This window comes from Falco cherrug, chromosome 6 (genome assembly GCF_023634085.1).
Source record: "Falco cherrug isolate bFalChe1 chromosome 6, bFalChe1.pri, whole genome shotgun sequence".
Taxonomy (NCBI): Eukaryota; Metazoa; Chordata; class Aves; order Falconiformes; family Falconidae; genus Falco; species Falco cherrug.
This window is the reverse complement of record NC_073702.1, coordinates 27934838-27956002: the sequence shown is the minus strand read 5'-3', so window position 1 is coordinate 27956002 and position 21165 is coordinate 27934838. Positions and strand designations below refer to the sequence as shown.

At 41.5% G+C, this 21165-nt stretch overlaps 2 protein-coding genes across 4 annotated transcripts in view; one reads left to right on the top strand and one right to left on the bottom strand.

Moving 5' to 3' along the window:
- The window catches only part of ASAP2 (ArfGAP with SH3 domain, ankyrin repeat and PH domain 2), a 96378-nt gene extending 92503 nt beyond the window's left edge, over positions 1 to 3875 (bottom strand). The window contains exon 1 of one of the 3 annotated variants that reach the window (XM_055714174.1): positions 2657 to 3875. In XM_055714174.1, the coding sequence (XP_055570149.1) occupies positions 2657 to 2782 (126 nt within the window). In that variant the 5' untranslated portion in view covers positions 2783 to 3875. The remainder of the gene's footprint in view (positions 1 to 2656) is intronic. The other 2 variants (XM_055714172.1, XM_055714173.1) reach the window with 2 other exon arrangements.
- The window catches only part of MBOAT2 (membrane bound O-acyltransferase domain containing 2), a 174036-nt gene continuing 154916 nt past the window's right edge, over positions 2046 to 21165 (top strand). Inside the window, exon 1 of the mRNA XM_055714177.1 lies at positions 2046 to 2223. The gene's annotated coding sequence lies outside the window, so the exon portion shown is untranslated. The remainder of the gene's footprint in view (positions 2224 to 21165) is intronic.

Sequence of the window (21165 nt, the reverse complement as noted above, 5' to 3'; positions counted from 1 at the left end):
ACTGGAAATGCACAGGTTCTTTGTATTACCTATACATTTTTAGACGCATTCTTTATCAAGTCTTCATTCACAACGAGCTGATGAACTAATTCTTGCCTAGCCTTTTAGAAAAAAGGTGCTGAGCACTGCCTTCTCTATTACACAATTTATACACAGCTTTTTATCAAAGGATCACATGTAACCTGAAAAACCAGGTACATCGTGCTGAAGGACCCAAGTATTTCCAAACCAGAGAAGCCCAAGTCTGAAAAATGATTTCACAGTTTTGAAACCATGAAAATTTGTTTGCTGCTCTTGATAAATTACAAAGAAAAAAATTCAGTAGTCATTTCAACATATACTTTAGGACAGCAGCACAGGCAGCAACTGCTGATATTTTGCCAAAAGTGTTAGACAGATCAATACTATTAAAAACAGCTATAGCCAGTGAAATCTCCCATCTCCTGCCTTGCAAACTTTACTTAAGATCTAAGACATTAGGCACATTCTTTATTATCATTATCATAAAAGATAAGTTTTTGTACCTAAGCTAGCAGACAGTGTCTAATATCCAAAATATGCAGATACAAAGATTTTACATACTGATTGAGTTTCTTTAAATATCAAACAGCAGTGTACCACAGATATGACATAAAAACAAATGCCAAGCAGATTAAATAAGACAGGAATTCACAGTATTCAAATTTCTAAATGTGTATCATTCTCCCAATGTAAAAAAAAAGGTCTTGAAGATGCAACTTACTGAGTTCAATTTTTGAAAGACCCTAAGATGCATTACAAATTTCATGCCATCATATATAAATTTTGTATCATCAGACATGAAAATGAAACCAAAAATCTCTGCATCTTTTTTCTGAGAAATTATATAAAATTTTTGCAACCACGCAACTCTAGAAATTAGGGCTTAGAGAAAGACTAATTTTTGTGACACTTGTAATGAACATCCCTAAATCTAGCAAAATTGCTTTTGACCCAAACATTTACACTTGCTTGAATTTAATCAATTAAGCAGCTCTACCTTATAAGTAAAATAATCCACTATTTATAAATATTCTTTAAGAAAAAGTTCTCTGATACAGATTGTTGATCTTAAGACTATCAGGTTAATAAAGTGTTATTAAATCCAGGCCTTTAAGTGCAAGCTTGCAGGGAAGAAAATTACCTCAGGAACAAAACAGTAATTCCCTCTGTGCAGATTATTTTGAATTCAACTCCTTACTTTAGTGGTTTTGAGAACTGGCAAAACAGGAAAATCTTGAAAAGGCTGTTTAAGCACCTAACCTGGGTTTTGTTCGTTTAAGACATGTTAATAATCCATTGCTAGTGGCAGTTCTTTTGTAAGAAGGGGCATCAACTACTGACAAGATTCTTTTTGCTGAAGAGGCTGTTTTTAAAATACACACATACTGCAAAACAAATCAACTAAACACACACTGTAAGGACTGATGTAACAGGTAGATGGAGCAAATTAATCTGCATCACAAGTAAGATTACACACACACAAGTTACTTCAGAGAAGCTGCTAGAGGAATGAAGATACACAGACGCTTCTCATTTCATTGTGCATATATGACTGGGATGTGGAATGTGCCCTCACTGTGTTCAGACCTGTTCCACATTTCCCTCTGATTTGAAACAGGAGGGAAAGAGTCTCTCCCTCTCCCGCTCCAGTGCTGGCAGCCACCCTCCGTGGTAGGGAGGGCTCTTACCATCAGGTTCAGCGGCACGTTTCGAGTATCTTTAAAGAAAGAAAAACAAACAGGTCTCTTCATGAGACAAAAGAGGCTCACACGAAGTATCCGCAGCCCCGGCTGCCCCAGAGGCGGCAGAAACGAGGAGGCTCAGGCTCCCGCGCACCGCGGGGAGGCTGAACCGTGTTCTCGCCCCCCCCGGCAAGGGCGGGCATCGCCCCACGACCCTGAGAAGCGGTTCCTGAGGGAAGGCTACCTTAAAGCATATGTCCGAGAGAGGGAGGATGTTTATATTTTATGTGCGGTGACAGGAAATAAGATTAAATCCCACCTGTGCCAGGAGGCAGGCAGACACACACACACGAGGGGGAAGAAAGGACACTCCAGCCGCCCGTACGGCTGGGGCTGCCAGGGCCCAAGCCCCACCGGCAGCCGGCGGGGCGGGAAGCGGGCGCGGCGGGGCCGAGGCGGTTCAGGTGTCGCCGTGCAGGCGCAGAGGAAGGAGGCCGGAGAGTTCGAGTTCCCCCCCCAGGTAGGACGGAAAGAGGGAGGGAAGGGCGGGCGGAACCGACCGGCACAGGGCTCCCCGGGCGCCAGGAGGAGCGAGAGGACCGAAGGCTCGGGCTTCCCCTGCCCCCAGGCTGAGAGAAGCGGGGGTGGGGGCCGGCCGGCGCCCCTGCCCCGCCGAGGGGCGAGCTCAGAGCGGGGGAGCCCCGCGGGCCGGGGGCAGCAGCGCCTCAGCCCTTCCCCCCTCTCCTTTTCTTTCCCCTCTGCACCTGGGCGAGCCCCATTTCCTCTCAGCGGCGGCCGAGGGCGCTCCTTGGGGCCGGGCGCGGAGAGGGAGCGGCAGGAGCCAGCGCCGGTAGCGCCTTGTTCTCTGCTGCCGCCGCGGCGGGCAGCCAGGCCGGAGGGGGAGCCGCGCAGCCCGCTCCCCGCCCCGCCGCGCCTCCCCTCCCGGGGCTCACCTCCTCGATGGCCGCCACCGTGTTCCTGCACTGGGCCATCCGGGTGGTGAAGTTGGAGGCGGTAGGTGACTTGTAATCCTCATTGGTCTCGGACACGAATTCCGACACGGAGATCTGGTCCGGCATGGCGGGGCGGGGATGAGTGAGGGGAGGGGAGGGGGGGAAGGCAGGCGGCTCCGGGGGGAGGGGAGGGCCCAGGGGGGCTCCCCCCTCACATCGCTCGGCAACGGGCGGCAGCAGCGCCCTCCTCGCAGCCCCGCCGTCTGGAGCGGTGTTGTTCCTCCGTCGCCACACAAGGAAATTCCCCGCACCCACACTCCTCCGCCTCCCCGCGCGGTCACGCAGCACCGGGGGCCGGGCACACGCCCAGCGGCGAGCGGGGGGGAGGCGGTGGCGGCGGCGAGAGCAGCCTCCACACCCCGCCCTCTCTCTCTCGCTTTCTCCTTCGCACACACGCAGGGCGGAGGCGGGCCGAGGCGCGGCCGCCTGACCCCCCCCTCAGCCTCGGCACGCCCGCGGGAGACCTGCCGCCGCGCACTCGCCCCCCGGCGCCCGCCCGGAGAAGATGGCGGCCCCCGCCCTCCTTCCCCAGCCCCGCCGGGGACAGCGGAGCGGGCGGACTGGCGGGGAGCTGCGCGACTCTAACGGCAGGCACCGGCAGGGTGATCCCAGGGACAGGCAGGACCAAACCAGCCGTGTAATTAAGGTCGTGTTTAACAACAACAATAAAAACCCAAGGGCAGGGGAGGGTGAGGTGCGGTGCCTGCCTGACGCGGGAGGGACGGGTGGAAGCCCGCAGGACAGGTGTCCGCATTGTCCCCTCCGTGGCCGCCCGGCGGTGGCGGGGACAGTCTCTTCCCCCCACAGTTCATAATCTTTATTTTTACAGTTAAATCTGTTTTACGAGTTTGCTGCCTTGTTTCAAGGGAGCTAAAGTTGAGAAATGCTGTCGTTCCCAAGAGGTCCATGTGAAAATACTTCCAGGCTAAGTAACATTTATATCTAAATTCTTAGAAAGCTGTTGCTGTACTCGAAGAGGAAGTGTTATTAGAGGAGGAGACGCTTTGTACTCTAAAGCGACAAGGATTAATCGAGGCAGAAAGGGCAAAACTCGGCCCCAGCAGTGGCGTTTGTGACTGATGCGGCAGAAGGGAGACTGGCAAGGTGTCACCGAGCAGGCATGGTGCTTGCTTCTGTTGGGAATGCAGCGGTGTGATCCATCGTAGTGGTTTCTCTTGGCCTCAAAGCCCTTAGGACTTCCAGCCTGTTAGTGCAGAAAGCTTTGGAAGTCTGTTTTGGCCCAGAAACTCTCCCGTGGCTCTTTCGCTCCCCGCTGGTGATACAGTTATTAGCTTTCTGTAAGTGATCCTCTGTTACTGTGATTTAAAACTCTCCGGGGAATTCAGATGAGTAAGCAGGTACTCTTTTGCTGCAGTTTGTAAAATGTCAAAATAAATAACTGCAGGCCTACCTAGACATTACTGCCCTTTGCGATCCTTGCTAGTGTTAAGAGAAGTTCTCCTCTCACATATGTGATGAAGCTTGTCAGCTTTATTATTTTATTGTTTGTAGCAAAGCAGATGAATGAACGATGACTATCTGCATATTCTTTCCTTTTTTTAATTCTTACTAGTTTTTTCATTCTAATAATTCTTTGTTTTCTCTCATACCGTTATATGGAGACAGAAGTTAAAAGCAAAATAACTTGGTATTATAAACCACCCTCCTTGCTAAGACTTGTGCACGTTTCTGTTAATGGGGCATGTACATGTATAAATGGTTCTGGTGCTAATGCATTAAACTTCTTGTCTGTGTTTGTATGTCACATAATAAATGAGTATATCTGTGGCCAGACTGAGTATGAATAATTCATTCTTGCTAAAAATATGTGTGATCTTACATCTTCATTTTTGTGTCAGCTGATGGTGATACGTTTAGAGCAATACTTCTCACGCCATTATCCAAACTTAATAGACTTTTTAAAAATATCACATCTTCCAATGCAGCATATTTATTTAGAAATTCTGAAGGGAATGAAAAACTTGGGGTCTGAAAGACAAATAATACTAGATTTTAACTTTATGCAAGAGCTGTTCTATCAGGTCTTGAATCTGTAGCGCATCAATGTAGTCTCTAGTGGTTGCATCTTCAGTTTTATATTAGAGTATATACAACTAAGACAGTATCATCGTGCAATGAATCTTTAAATTCTGTAGGCCATTATTTACACAGCAGGTTAGGTTAGATGGTTGCGGTAATATCTTCTGATCTTTAACTTCACAGATTCAAAAATTTGCTGTCCCAATGAAACTGCTAGGCCTTTTTGCTTGACAGACTGTATTTGACTCGACTATCCTTTTCCTGAAGCTAAAGACTTGTGCTTGGGTGAACCTTCTAGAAGATATCTAATCTCGGTATCAAGACTCGACAGCTTGGAGAATCCACTGCTTCTGTTAGTGTTTTATGACAATGGCTAGTCACAGTTACTGTGTCTTCCAGCTATTGCTTGTTATTTTTTCGGTAGCTTAAGGAGCTAAGTACTCAGACTTTTCTCCCTATGAGCATTCTAGTACACTGCAATGATACAATGTCTCAGTTTTGTTTCTTGATAAACCAATTTGATCAACTCCCATCTTTTAAAGAGGGCAGAGCTAATTTGTATTGCTTTGCATTGGCCACAAACCAAGATTTGGTACACAGATGGTGACTGTGGGTCAGCTGACAAGGCAGCTTATTACTCTGTGGTAATACTTTTATTAGTGTGTGTGAGTCCTGCATCTCCCACCAAAAGGATATTTTCTCAGCCTTTCCATCATTTTTGTAGTTCTAACACCTCAAGAATTTTTCCTGGTTCTCTACTCCCTCATTGTTATACTCAAGAGTATCATTAGACTTTCTAGTCCCACTATCATATGAGCCACCATGGCTCATCTACCTGTCTACTTTGGCCTCTAGGTCTTTGTGAGCAACATTTAATTTCAGCATCCAGCACCATTCTTGGGATCTGTGAATAAGTGTCAGCAGTGGAATGGCTTGATAATGGGGCAGCTGTGAATTAGGCTTGTTTGTGCGGGATCTGCTACTACTGTTTTGTCTCTAGGTTTTTCCTGATTGTTTGCACATCACTGCTCCTTCTCCTCTGACTTTGGATGCTCCTTTCTTTCTTATCTGCAATTAATACTAGATAAAATGTCGCTGTTGTCTTCAACACAGTCACACAGTTAACAGATGTTCTACTAAAGAGAAATAAATAACAAAACTACTTTTGAAAGATTCAGGCTTTGCACATTGCTGCAAAGCTTCTAATCTTGTGGATATGCATAGACTGCAACTCCATAAAGTGGTGTGGTATTTCAGAGTTTAGATCTCTTTCCCTTGCAGAAGGTATGAAAATCAGAATACTTGATTTGTACAAGCATTTTTTTCCTACACTGACTTTAAACCAGCATTAACGGTTCATCGGGTGTTGTTAAAAACATCAGACCTTCAAAATTGTAAGATAGATTTTAAAATAATAAATTTTCTTTTCTTTTTGGTTATTGAGCCCTTAGAAATCTTTATCTGTATGTCAGAATATTTATTTGTGTTGCTGCCAGTAAGAACCCAAACCAAGGACCAGGTGCTCTGCAAACACAGAACAGTAAGTCAACTTCTAGAAATCTGGGGATCTAAAATTAACTAATGGGAAGGCAATTGAGTGAATATAAGGAAATGCTGGACCATTATTGGTCTGTATGACAGTCTGTGATCTTCACACATGGTTGCCCAAATGTTTCTGAAGACATTTTAATTAAGTTTTCAAGAAAGTTTATGAGATAGATTAGGGTGCTTAAGGGGAATTATTACAAGAATGAGGGTCAGTGTGAGAGAAAGTGCACAAGAAAGTTGTGCCTTTTAAACTGAACAGTTCAGAATTGGAGGTTAACATCATGGATCAAACAAAGGCAAAAGTTAATGTCTGTTTAATGAAAGGGCATGCTAAAGGAGTTGTGAGAATAGCAGGGAGAGAACATGATGAGCTGGCTAGCGTATTCGATGATCCCTCAAGCAGCTGCCTGGGATAGGACTCAAAATGTGTAAGGAATTTTTTTTCCCCACAAGAGTCATGTCGTTATTGTCCTTCAGTGACTAGCTCGATAACAAATTGTTTCATAGTATTTGCTCTGCCTATCTTTCTTTGATATGAGTATTTTTTTCACAGAATTTCTTTCTTTGATAACTACAGATAGTTTGAGAAAGTATTTTTTTCCTGGCCTTCTTTGTAGGTACTTAGTATTTACAAGGTTTCTGAGGTGTATTTGTTAATTCTATTAAAAGTGATTTGAGGGAAAACAACAAGAAGGTGTTTCACAGAAAATCTCATTAGCCTCGTTGCTTATCTTTGAACTTAAAAAATAAGCACGCCAATAAATGTAGTCTGTCAGCTGCTAATTACTGGATGACAATTTTCAGGCTTGTAGTTGTTAAACTGAGAAATTTACATAGTACGTGTAAGTCACATCAGACTTACAGTAAAACAGTATGTGATAAGCCTTGTTACTGGATCCTGTTGTTTCATCCCAAGTCTTACGATTTTTTTTTTTCTTAAAGTATCAATCCCTGGTGTTGTGTTCAGGTAAACCCCTTTGAAACAGGTTCCATTTTTGAAAATCAGTTTGCACAGTTTTGGAGAAAGACTTCTCTTGATTTCTAAAGGTACCAAACCCCCAAAAGAGCAGATACTTGGTTATTTTTAAGTGTCTGCTATGATTTTGGAGGTCTAACTCACGTTTTAATGATACCAATACAGCATGTAGCAGCTTTAGAATAACAAGTGTGTCTGCTGTTTAAGAATGACTTTGTGGCATTCTTCTGTTGAAAATAATACCTATTTGAAAATATACTTGCTCTCATAGGTGTATTTCTAGAGACTGATGTCAACAAATAAGTGTGAATTCTGCAAATTTAAGAAGTTAGTTCAAAAAATTATATTTTTTCAGATCCTTTGGATTTGGAAGTGCCTGCTTGGGAACTTCTGTTTCAAGCATGTGTGATTGTATGCTTTTCCCACTCTTACTGTGTAGTTGTGTTCCCTTGCATTGATCTCAGGCTTTTGTGGAGAATTTACGAAGATCTGTTTTGCCTAGTATTAATAGTAACAACACCACTGCAACTAAAGTGGTGATATGTAGACAAAGGCAAGAAAGAAATCACAGAAAGGACTGTTGGCATGTTGTGCCGTTTCCCTCAAAACACCCAAAAGATACTATTTTAACCACTAGAGGAGAAGTATGCTATGTAAAGGGTCAAACTGGACACGAATGAGTCTACACCTTTCATTTTAAAGGGAATTTTGCATACTGAGGTTTGGCAGAACCACATTGTTTAATTTGAATTTGGTAATCGTATCTTATCGTCACAGTATTTGTAAGGTATGCCCTGGATGAATGTGTGTACTCGTGTGTGTTATATAAGAATGTTTCAGAGGTTTTTTGGAATCCAGTGTTCATTTCAGTGGGTCAGACTGGATATGTTTGCACTGCTTTTTCAGGATGCCCTCAAGTGCTGCCCCTCTCATGATGCCTCAGGCTGGATTGTGTTGTCTGGATCAAGCGGCAGGGCCCTGGGCCATCTCTAGAACATGCATCAGATGGGAAGCCCTCAGGGATACCAACTGCTGATGAGTTATCTTGCTACAGGCCCAGAAAGATTCTTCTAATATTCATGCTGTACAGATTGCATTTCCCCTGGATGGCCTGCTACTTCACCCTTTGTCATTATCCCCAGTTGCCACAACCTTTCCATCTTTGCACTTGGTCTGGTAAACAGGCCTGCTAACACAAGGAGAAGAGAGTAACACAAGGAGAGGGAAACTCCCTCTTTCTAGTACCTAGGCAATCGTAAACACCACTGTGATCACAATAAAAAGAACAAGCACATCATGGAGGGTCATTTCTCAAGCCTTATGTCACCCTTAACCACGTCCGGTCAGCAGCTCAGCTGTGCCCAAAGAAGACAACACAACAGAGGTAGACTATCTTTTTGTAGACATGCCTTTTTGATCTTACTCTGACCCTGCAGCTCCCAATCGCTAATGAAAATAGGTAAGATAGCAGTCTATGGGCCACTTGTGCACTCACCAGACCATATTCAGTATACTGTGCTGTGTTGCATCAGCTCCCTGATGTATAACTTGTGATAAGGTGATTTCTTTTCTGAGAATTTACAGAATTACAATTTGGTCCCAGGATCAGCAAAGTTTCAGGTGACAGGACTTACATGGAAGGCAACCGGACTATGTTTAGGAACGAAAAGACATTAGTTCCCGTGGGCATGAAGTGAAGAGACAAGAGGAATGTTCTCGGATTTAAGACTTTTTAGAAAGAGGGGGAAAAAAGCGCCTGTACTGCTGTCAAACACAAAACACCTTTATTTCTCTCAGAAATTTTCTGTCAAGGAGAGACTCTGGGAAGTCAGTTCAGAAAACGACAGTGCTCCTTTGCCACGCTAGAATTTGGAAACTAGAAAGTGGTCTCTTCAAAAAGACACCTTAGAATACTAGGAAACCCTAAGAAATTAAATGCAATTTCATCTGGCTAGGACCCGAGTCAAGTAGAGAAATAATGTCAAAAACAGGGAACTAAGAATGAATTTCACCTGGCTTTGACATGGAAAATAAACATAGGAATTCAAAGTTTCTCCATCGCAATGAAGCATGGCTCAAAACAGAGTAGAATTTAACAAAAGAGCATTACTGTATTTCATCTCCCAGAGTCAGACTTCCAGTCAAAAGTAAAGCATATGTTATCATGTACTTCATGAATGTCTGTTAAATAAAATGTGATGACCTTTCAGGTGGAGAATACATTGGGGGAAAAAATAATAAAAAAAAAGTCTTCTAGCATGAAGTCTTCTATCCTTGTATGGTGGAGTCCTGGCCTCACCTATTCAAGTTTATGCCAGGTAACCTACCTTGAATGGGAATATCTGGCAGTGGTGAACTAGCTGCCTTGGGTGCCTTTCGGAGGCCATCCTTTGCTGCGTTGGTTGCTTGCCTGCAGCTGATGATCTGGAATCCATGGAAAATGGTAGGAAATGTTAGTGTACCCTGTGGGACAACTGCTTGTTGATGGAGGACATGGCAGGCCCTAGGCAGTGCAGAGAGGAACTCCCTTCAGAGGTCGTGGTTCTGCTCTTGAGTTCAGCCTGAGCAAGTTTCTGCTCTATACGTGTTCCTGATGCTTGTACTTGGCTAGTTTGGCATTTCAGACCTGCAAAGGGTCTGCAAAGAATCTGTAGAACTTGGACCAACCCATGCCTCAGGAAGCTCTCAGGCAGGAAGGATTCTGTGGAGAAAGTCATTCCCTCAAGTTATACCAAGAAGATTTAGTTTGTGTAGCACAGCACCATGACTATACGAATAGAATATTTCAGTTGGAAGGGACTCACAAGGATTATCTAGTCCAGCTGCCTGACCACTTCAGGGCTGACCAAAAGTTAAAGCATGTTGTTAAGGACATTGTCCAAATGTCTTTTGAACACTAACAGGCTTGGAGTGTTGACCACCTCTCTAGGAAGCCTGTTCCAGCATTTGACCACCCACTCAGTAAAGAAATGGTTCCTAATGTCAAGTCCAAACTTCCTCTGATGCAGCTCTGAACCATTCCCGTGTGTCCTGTCACTGGATACCAGGGAGAAGAGTTGAGCACCTCCCCCTCCACTCACCTCCTCAGGGACCTGTAGAGAGCAATGAGGCCACCCTGCAGCCTCCTTTTCTCCAAACTAGACAACCCATAGTCCACAGCCACTCCTCATAGGACATTGCTTCCAGCCCTTTCATCAGCTTTGTTGCCCTCCTCTGAACATATTTGAGCATCCTTCTTATACTGTGGGGCCCAGAACTGCACACAGTACTCAGGGTGAGGCTGCACCAATGCTAAATACAGTGGGACAATCACCTCTGTTGACCAGCTGGTTATACTGTGTTTGATGCACCCTGCGATGTGGTTTTCCCTCTTGGCTGCCAGGGCATACTGCTGACCCATACTGAACCTACTGTCAGCAGGCTTAATGGATATGGATAATGACAGAGAGAAAAGTTTATAGCCAAAAATCCTACATTTTTCTTGGGGATTGCTAAAATATACCCAGAATATTAGGGAGTAAATCTTGCATAGTTTTCACAAATTTTTAAAAAATACTAGGACGGCTGTAAGTGAAAACTTTTGTAGGGTATGAGTCCAATACCTTGACTCATAGCAGAGCTCTTCCTTCTATAATCAGTGAGGAAATGCTGTCTTATCTAGGCAAGTTATCTTAGGAAAGCAACATAATGCAAATGTCTGTTGGTTACGCACAGTCGTATTGACTACTGACCTTTGTCAATAAAAAGCCTCAATTCTCACTTATGAATCTAAATGCCACAAACCTTTTTTTAGCTATTTTTGAGGTTACTCATACCTTTAATAAAATTCTGTCCATGTTTGTTTTTTCTTAATGTTATCTTCTAGTACTTGGCATACTGAAATGTGGAATAAGTTAGTATGAGGTGTCTTAATGTCCTACAAACTTCAGTCCAAGAGTGAACTGCTGGAGAAAGGGGAGCTCAGAGTGAAGACTGGGAGTGGACAAAAATTAGGATTAGATTGTCCTTATGGACTAGTGCTGTCTGCACTGTTGACAATATGGCCTACTCTCTGTGTTTCTAAGGTGTCCCAACAAGGAGATGCTTTACCCAGGTATCACAGCGTCAGAATGGTGATGACACCTGGTTTATTGTACAACAAAACCATGAGATTGTGGAGCATGAGACATCAGCTTGAAGCAAATAGCAAGCCTGCCTCCTCTGCCTTGGCCAATTTCCCAAGGGTTGTGTGGCAAGCCAAGCCTCAAGCTCCCACATGGAGTTCCAGCTTGACTGCTCAGCTTCTTCTTGGAAATGGAGTTGTGTGATCTGAAGGACCTCACAGAACTTGTAGCAGAGTTTGAGAGTTAATAGCCAGTAGCACTGAATGGTGTGATAACAAGGAAGTGGTCTTTCAGAAAGGTCAGGAGGAGAAAAAGAAGAGGAAGTCATGAGGATAGAAAGATAGTGAGGATGAAGGAGTAGTGTATCCTGTCTTGTCCATCCTACAGGATGAGTTGTGCTAATGCAGGACCACCTGATGAACTGTATTTGTGACACCTGCTTAAAACTTTGAGCTGAGCTGTCCATAGAGTTTGGCAGCTCTTGAGAGGACAAAGGAAATCCTCATCTCATCCCTACAGTATATTGCTAGTCCACCTCTGTGCTGCTGGAGGGTGGCAGACTAGAGAAGACTCAGAAGGCAGATCAGCTCTAGACCATGCAGCGCATTCCCCTTGCAGTACAGAGAACACGCAATGTCAAATTAATGTCATATTTTCACTTGTGTGCTCTCGTGTTCTTGCATACTGGCCACAGGCAGAAGTAGTGGTTATTGATTATTCAAGAGAGTGGTTGGTGCTCCTGCTTGGGGTAAGAGAGTTGAGCCAGCACATCACAACTGGCAGGTTTCTCTAAAGCAAATGTCCTTGTTTCAGCTGGGATAGAGTTAATTTTCTTCTTAGAAGTTAGTACAGTGCTGTGTTTTGGCTCTGATGTGAGAACAATGACGATAGCACGCTGATGGTTTTAGTTGTTGCTGGGTGATGTTTATACTAAATTGAGGACATTTCAGTTCCTTGGGCTCTGCCAGCCAGAGGGCTGGAGGGGCACAAGAAATCGGAAGGGGACAGAGCCAGGACAGGTGACCCAAACTAGCTAAAGAGCTATTCCGTACCATATGACGTCATGCTGAGTATATAAACTGGAGGAAAAATAAGGAAGGGGGGGACATCTGGCATTATGGCGTTTGTCTTCCTGAGTAACCGTTACGTGTGATGGAGCCCGGCTTTCCTGGGGATGGCCGAACACCTGCCTGCCCGTGGGGAGTGGTGAATGAATTCCTTGTTTTGCTTTGCTTGCATGCGCGGCTTTTGCTTTATCAATTAAATTGTTCTTATCTCAGCCCCTGAGTTTTACATTCCGATCCTCCTTCCCATCCCTCTGGGGGTGGGGGGGAGTGAGCAAGCGGCTACGTGGTGCTTGGTGGCTGGCCGGGGTTACACCACGACAGCAGGCAGTATAGAAGGCAGGTTTTGAGTGGCTAGCAACCTTGGGCTGAGATGAGTGTGGGTCTAAGTGTCTGACATTTGATGCAGGGGTATTTTCTCACTGGATTAATCAGTTTGTTGATTTGACCTTGACGCTGTCTCTGAGGATGATTTTACAGGGTGGTAATGGTGCAGCCATTCCATCTTCCACTTCAGACTGTGCTTTGTCTATCAGGATTTTTGTTATAAAACTTTGGTTCAGCTGTAGGTCAGATTTTATGGAGTTACCAAATAGGAAGCGCTTTCAGACTGGTGGGAAGTGTATCTGGAATTGTGCATATGTCTGTCTTAAAAGTTTCCATTAATAGCTACTCAACATCTAGTGTTTAGAAATTTTTCTTCTACATCAGGGAGTTTGTCTTGAGATACGGAAGTCGGCAATTCAAATCTGTGGCTTAGGTGAGTTCCCTGCCATCTAGATTTGAGACTTTGTCCCTCTTTTTCAGAAAATGTGTAATTGATGCAACTGAATATAATTGGCAGGCAAGAATGAGAACACTCTCACTGAAAAACAGAGCATGGTGCATCTCCATTGACAGGGACAGATTTTCACATCTGTAGTGCTAAATTAAAAGTACAAAAATACAGCATGGATCCTGGAGTGCAATCAGCCATACTGCTAAATTGTTAGAACAGTCCCTGGCATAGATTTTGAATTCCTGAAGTCTTCCAGAAGATGCATAAGCACACTGTGGGAGATAGGACAGTGTACTGATGTATACTAATATATACTACAGTGTATCGTGTGTTTTAAAATCTCTTAAGACAGACAAGTTCGAGAATGACTGTAAGACTGTTGTAATCATTGGACTTTAAAAACAGCCTTGTCTTCTGTACCAGTTCCGAGTCTAACCTCCCTTTCTTGGACTTTAGCTTCTGAAAGTGAAACATTCTGATGCCTATTTAAAAACAAAATTAGTTTAGAAAGACACTTTGTTTCCTTGGAGAAAAATCAAACAAAAAGTATTTTGGTTAATACAATCCCTATTCTCATGTAGTTCAGTTTAACTGGTGATACTCTTACTCATCTCTTTACATCTGATACCCATAAAGGGACAAGACTGATACTCAGGGGTTAATTCTTCATCCTTTCCCTTTCAGTGTCATGTTTAGGAGCCTGTTTTTGAATGCAGATCACTCCCAAACTGTTGGGCTCATCCTAAATATGTTAACTAATGCTACAGCTGGCACCTTACTTTGCTAAATCTGACTGCTTCAGTCACAGTGGCCCTGCACTTTGTAAGTTTGAATTTAGCATTTTGTGGGTTCTAAATATACCATTGTATTTCCTATGCTGTCATCTAAATAATTACGCAGTCTGCTCTTATTGCACTTACCATAGCCCTATAGTCTTAATTTTGCTTGCATCTTACCTATTTATGCACAACCCTTATTACTAAGTCATTACCTTTCAACACTAGTAGCTATCCGTTGTAAAATGCAGTCCTAAATATGGAATTACTGCCAGGCACTTGTAGAATTCATGGGAGGATCTGGCAAAGTTCCTGCAGTTGCAGGACAATGGATGCAGGGACTATACTTGGATAATGCTGTTCAGTGTTAAGTTAGACTTGATACGATAATGGAGTTTCTTAGAGTGCAATTATAATGTTTTGGAGTACATAATAAAATTACGTGGGAAATGGTAAACCGTTGGAAAAGCAAAGCATAAGGATTTAAATAATCTCTGAGGCTGTTTCAAGAACAGCAGAGGCGCTTAGGCAGTGGAAAGATGCGCATGTCAGAAATGAATAGATTAGGTAGGACCTGAAGGCATGTAGACTTCAGAGCAAAACCAGAATGAACTAAAACTAAATCAATACAGCGAGATGTATATTAATTTTCCAGTCTCCCTTATTACTTATTAAACACAGTTTAAGGAAACAAAATAATTTCATTAAGCAGAGAGGATTGGGATAACTAACTTTAACTCTTTGAGGATAACTTTTATAGTGGTAATAATAAATCCACTACAGGCAAAACATTTTAACTTTGAACTTTATCAATGCAATCATTATTTTGCCACTAAAGAGAAGGCCAGAAAAATCAAATGTTTATTTATGAGGCATTTATTGTGGATAGAGAATTCAATCATAAGCATGAATTGTAAATAAAAACATCTGTGATTAATGGAAATAACAGGAAAAAAAACCCCAAAATACAGATTTTCTAAAGCACTGAATTATATACACTGTTAATGTTTGCTAAGTAACAGACAATCTGAGTGAGGCTTACAAGGTCTTCAATATGTACAAAAAACTAAGAGTGTTATAACAAAGACCCTCTTTCATTGGTGTTAGCAGCAGCTGATCCCTGCCAAGCTTTGTAGGATTAGTGGCAGACAGTGACGAACTTCAATAGAAATGTACAGACTTGTGGATGCCATAAAGTTCAGTCCTTTTACATCAGCTTTATTTGTGTTTGAGCAGAGTTGCACTAACTCTCTTAAGGCATCTGCCAGTCTTCCCTTTGGTGTCACCATCTAATGACAAAGAAGTAGGGAAAAGTGGTAATAGGTACACTGTTCTCAGTGGCTAAAAGAATTTATCATCAGTACCCAGAGGAAAAACAAAAAAACCGACCCATCATTGAAGTCTAGATAGGAAGAAAAAGGGACATAATCATGATGTGCCTTAAAATAGCAAAAAAAGAGACTGTTGCCTCAAAAAATTGTTTAAATAGTCCATCAAGAAAATACTGACACTTATAATCCAAGGAGATGTAATACCCTATGCTGTAAGTAATGAACTTTTCATGCCTTGGCACAAAAGACTATAAGCATATTGTCAATGAAGAGAAACAAATCGCATACCAGCATGTTGCTTGGTGTCAGTAGCTAGTAAGTTTATCTGATTAAAAATAATAGTTTAAAAAAATCCTTCATTTATATTAACATTTATAATATCATATGAAGGAAATAATAAAAAAACCCCCAGACAACTGACTTACCATTAAGAACTCAAATGCAGTAGTGCTTGTATGCAGCGCAGTTCCTTACTATGACATGCGTAAGGAGTATAAGGCAGCCCCTTAATTCCTCTGCATTAACATCCCAAGTAGCAGTACATGAAGAAAGTCAGGCTCTACAGAACTAAACTGTCCCTATTGATCAGAGTAAGCTGCGCATGAGAATTTGCCCCATAATTGCCATGTGCATGAATGGCATGTCACGGGAACTATCTTCACCAGATTCAGAGCTGATGCAATCCACTCCATCCTGTAGTTTCTGAACACCTCTGAAATGAGGCTACTCTGGTGCAAACTGCAAGCAACCTAATTTGACATTTATAGCTTTTTACAACCTATTTTTGTTGTGTAAGAGAATAATAGATTCTGCAAAAACTTCCAGTGAATTCCAGTATATGCTTCAAAGTATATATGCCATTTTGAAAGCAGCTCAGACTTTTACTGAAGTGTTTTTTAAGTGTTGGGAAACTTGTTGAGCAAATACTACGTTGTTTCATCTCTAACCAAGGGAAAAGAATTGGTGCAGTATTTTGAAAGTGATATATGAGAGTCAATCAAGAGATTTAATATAACATTCCAAGGAAGTCACATGATTTCCATTCACATATTTTCATTATCTTTATACTAACAGACAACACACCCCTTTATTTCCAAAGCTATTGTCTCATGATAACTCTCAGAAGAGAGCCATTACAGGGCACAGTTGTTTTTGGCCGAAGGTAGAGGTGACTCACTCTATAATACCTATCTTTTTTTTTGGGGAAAAAAAAATATTGGAGGAGATTCTTTAATGCAGGATGTCTGATTATTTTATCAGAGTGGTCTGCAGTCCCTGTGGCTTGAGTGGCTCTGTTTTTACATTTCCACATGTACAACTGCAAAATCAGAACAGGGTAGGTACACTCCACCAATGAAAATTCTTCATTTCCTGCATCAAAATTCAAGTATAATATATACACCAATATATAAATACTTCATCAAAAAAACAGTCTAGATATTGACACCTCCTTTTAAAAAAATGGAGGGATACCACTTCCCCCAAGTAGGAAAAGGATAAACATAGCTGCAAACAGTTTTTCAGCTTCTATAAATGTACTTAAAAAAATGGGAAATGAAAATAAAAATACTTAGCCCATATTTATAAACCAGTTATACAGGACCATTTATGGAAACCAGAAAGTGTAGTTAACTTTCACATACATATATAATGAAATTTAAAGTGCGTGTATGTTAAATATGTATCATACTGATGGATTCTTTATAAATGCATAAAAGAGAGATTTATTATTTATATTGCTCCAAGACTGTACTATGTTCTTTTCGGTAAAAAAGCAGGATGATGTGTTTCCTTCCTCAAATAATAGAAAACTCCACTTGAGAAAATAGACTAGATTCTGTACCTTTAAATTTGAAACAAGCTATTTTATGGGGATGAGATGGTGTGCAAAATGAAATGTAGCCATAATTGTTAAGGTTTGTGACACACTGGGTATGGCTCAAGCTGTTATATCTATTCCTATATGCATTCAATTAAAGAGCTCCTCTTCAGTGATGTATTCTAGCACACTCCTGGGAACCAATCCAATGTTTTTAGCTATCTGTTTTACATGAAACCAATTATTGTAATATCTCTAATGTCTAAGTGGTATTGTCGTGAGTGCCATTTTCAGTGTGGTCCAAAGTATTTATTTCTATGAGATTATCTATGTACTCTTCAAATTTATTATGCTTTCAAAAATATCCGTAGAGTCACATTAGCATTTTCGTATCCCACAGCCAAATGTTCAAGCAAAATTTAATATGAGATGAATAATCAGCTGACTAAATTCAGTGCTTTCCACTTCTATTTACGTAAAATGACCTCTTGCTGGTGCTTAACCTCTCTATATCCTCGTTCTAAGTTCCCTGTGACAGCCTCTGTTACAATCCTGTGTTTCTCCCTGGTGCTGTATGATGCTAGCTCAGCTCTGCTGTAGACTACAACCACTATCTGGAAAACTCTGGGAATGACAATGAAAGCAATGTTATAGGTGTTTGCAGAAGAAGGGTTCTGTCTCGTGTTACCACAAATTACTGTTATTTTACAGCAATAATAAAACATACCCACAAGCACTGAGGTCTCAGTTGTGCCACTGTTGGACCATGTGTCTGAGCTAGTGCAGTTCTCCTTTATACAATTCTGCATTTCCAGAAGTAGTCCAAAAGAGTGTTTAGACTTTGTGCATTAACATAATGCTTGTTTGTTGTAAAACAGTATGTCATTTTCATAAATTATTATCAGCAGGTTCTGACTTCTTATTTGCATGAAAAGTGCTGGTTTTGTGGAAAACTCCAACAACTGTGAGGTAGCTAAACATCATTATCATTTCTGTTGCCATTGTCAACGTTTGTTACTGATAGCTCACTTTTACTACTCGACATTGTATAACAGGTTCTGTATAAGCTCTTCAGTGACCTAGTATAGCAGTCCTTTATTGACATCATTTTGTAACAAAACTTGCATTTATGCCAAGAAGTTATACAGCCTATCACCAGAACAAGTGGAAAACTTTGATTTGGTAATGCCTTGAACTCACTTTATTAAAGGAAAATAACTAAAATGTAATAGAGTGGCAAAACACAGTACTTGGATCTGAAGCACAGGAATGGGAGGTATGCAGTGGTTCAGTGGCAAGGTACAATGGGGTGACCTGTTTTTTCATTTGAGTGAATTGACTGTATGTCTTACAAGGAACTTACCGACAAAGGTTTAAAGAAATGCTGTATGTTAGTTTAAAGAAATGCTGTATGTTAGGGTCTGTCTTGTTAACGAGGTCTCAGGATTATTTAAAGCTTTTCAGATTAGACATGTACATACAGCAAAGTGTGCTGTTTCAAAGGAAGAAAATGTACTTACTGGTATGGCTATGGGAAGGCAGTAGCAAGACTGCATCAATAAGTGGACACATGCATGAGTAGCATATTAAAGGCGGACTATAGCAAGACTGGCTGGAAGCTCATCTTCCAGGCTGCTCTTGTCACCTTCTAGTTGAGACATTGCATGCCACAGTCAATTTAGTGTAAAATCTCTCAATGCGCTTCTGTTTTCAATCTGAGAAAAGGAAAGAACAATTCTACCCAATGAATACTAAGAAATCTTCTGTCTTGTGAATGAGCAGGACACATATTTTTTTAAGATCTCAAAAATCCTGAGATCTTATCTGTTCTTTCTGAGTTTTCTGTTGGAAAAACATGCAGTTAACCTTTCTTCCACTAGGACTGGAAGTCTATTGAGTCCACAAACTGGAAATCAGGCTTGAGCAGAATCAGACTTACTGACTCGGTATCAATGAGAAATACACTTCTGTTGGCTCCTGTCGTATGCTTATCAAAAATGCTATTACATTAAGAGTGTTTTGATTCTATATGTAATGTGTAATATAAATAAATTCTTTGACTTTCACTTCATGCAGGGTTGTGTATGCTACATAGCTGAACTGTAGCTGTGTTTGCTTTCATTTTCCTAACTTCTGTTAGTTACATTCTTAATCGCTAGCCTCCACTAACAACTTCTTGAATTAAGCAGTCTGGTGGTGATGGTGATTTTCAGCTAAAACGGTAATAAACATGCATTGGAATAAACATCATACAGTGGTAGATTTTAACAGAAAGGAAATGACTATTTACTGAGTGTTGCTGAGGGGGCTAAAATAGTATAAATAAACAGAAGAGAAGACAAAGACCAAGGGAAGTACAGCCTACAAAGCTCATTTAAGCATATTTGAAACCTCTGCAAAATTCAGATGAAAAATGAAAGGATTACTTTATGACTTTCTTCTCTACTTCTCCTGAAGTCCTATACTGCAGTAAAAAATCAGGGTTTATCATCACATTCAGCAAGGGCAAGTATGTTGTTATGTATTGAGCATTATAAGAGCCCTAATTTAAGATTAACTCTTAAGAAGTTACTAAACATTCTAATGGAAAAAAAGCAGCTGAAACAACAGCAGGCTCCACCCAAAAGAAAGCATATATCAACAGAGGAATTTAAGGGCATTGCTTTGTTCTTTTTCACTTGTCTTTACAAAAGGAGGCAGAAACATTGCTCAGATAAATAAATATGGAATAGGGCACACCCACAAAAGACTGGTACTGTGATCTGAGAAAAAAGCTGAGAAAAAAAAAGAGATTTTTAATCGAGTTTTGGACGGGACAAATTTGAGGATAGGAGCTGTAGAATTATGTACCATTATTTTGATTTTTCTTATATTTAGAGAAAGCGAACCCATTTGTAAATAAAGCAATGAAATACAGTAATTGCCCTAACATCAGCTTCCCCTTCTCCCTAGAATGATCCACCTAGAACCCAGAAAACTGAATAACTTTTTGGATCAAAAGGCAGTAAGAGTGTGTGTTTGGAAGCAGGGGATGGGAAATATTAATAGCATCCAGAATAGAACTGCAGCATGCCAGGAAGTCTGTTCTCCCAGGATTCATTTTACCATCACAAAATCTGGAATCAGATGATCATAACTTGTATTCTACATTGTCATTCAGCCCTGGAGTGTAAGCAACAGCAAAGCACTAAACAACATTTTAGTCTGTTCATTTGGAAGCAACCCAGACTACATCCAGGCTTCCTCCTCCTTTTAGCAGTGTGAGCACACCCAGACAGCTGAAACGAAACAAGCAGTGAGATTCAGGTAGACAAGTGCACTAGTAAAAGGACCAGTTACCTGCTAAAGGATGAGCAAAAGGAGGAGAAGCTTAGCAAAATGAACATTTCCATAGAGGGATTTGAATGAGGAATCAGGGATTGTTGAAGCAGTTCCTATGCTGATCTTCTGCTTCATTGTTATCATTACCTTGCATAGCCAAATCAGATTGTGCAGGTAGTTCAGTAAAATGGGTTTGTTGACAGAATAACTACTGGAACCATTCTGATGCTGCCTTAAAAGACAGGAGGTGGTTCCAGAAGCATTTCTCCAGAGCGTACTTGTTAGTGCAACACCCTGAAGGACTTAAGAATAGCTGGATGAAGAACTCCATGTAGTTTAAGAGTATTAAACCCACAGAATAGTGCACAAATAGATGGCAACATATTCTATTTGTACAAATACAAGTTGTAAAATACTTCTGGGTTTGGTAAATATTAGTGATTTTTTATTTTAGTAACATACATTAAAACAAAGACAATTGAAAGAGCAATTGAAAAATAACTAGAAGACTGAAGGGGAACTGGCACCGGTAGTATGGCTTGCAGAGTTGTCTGGGCCTCTGACTTCTGAGCAAGAATCCCTTCAGTGTAATAAGAGGGGACTCTGATTACAGCAATATTCTTAACTAAATCCCTGTAATCCTCTTCCATATCTAATGAATCTCTTTACTGTTTTGTCTGCTCTAGGATGCAA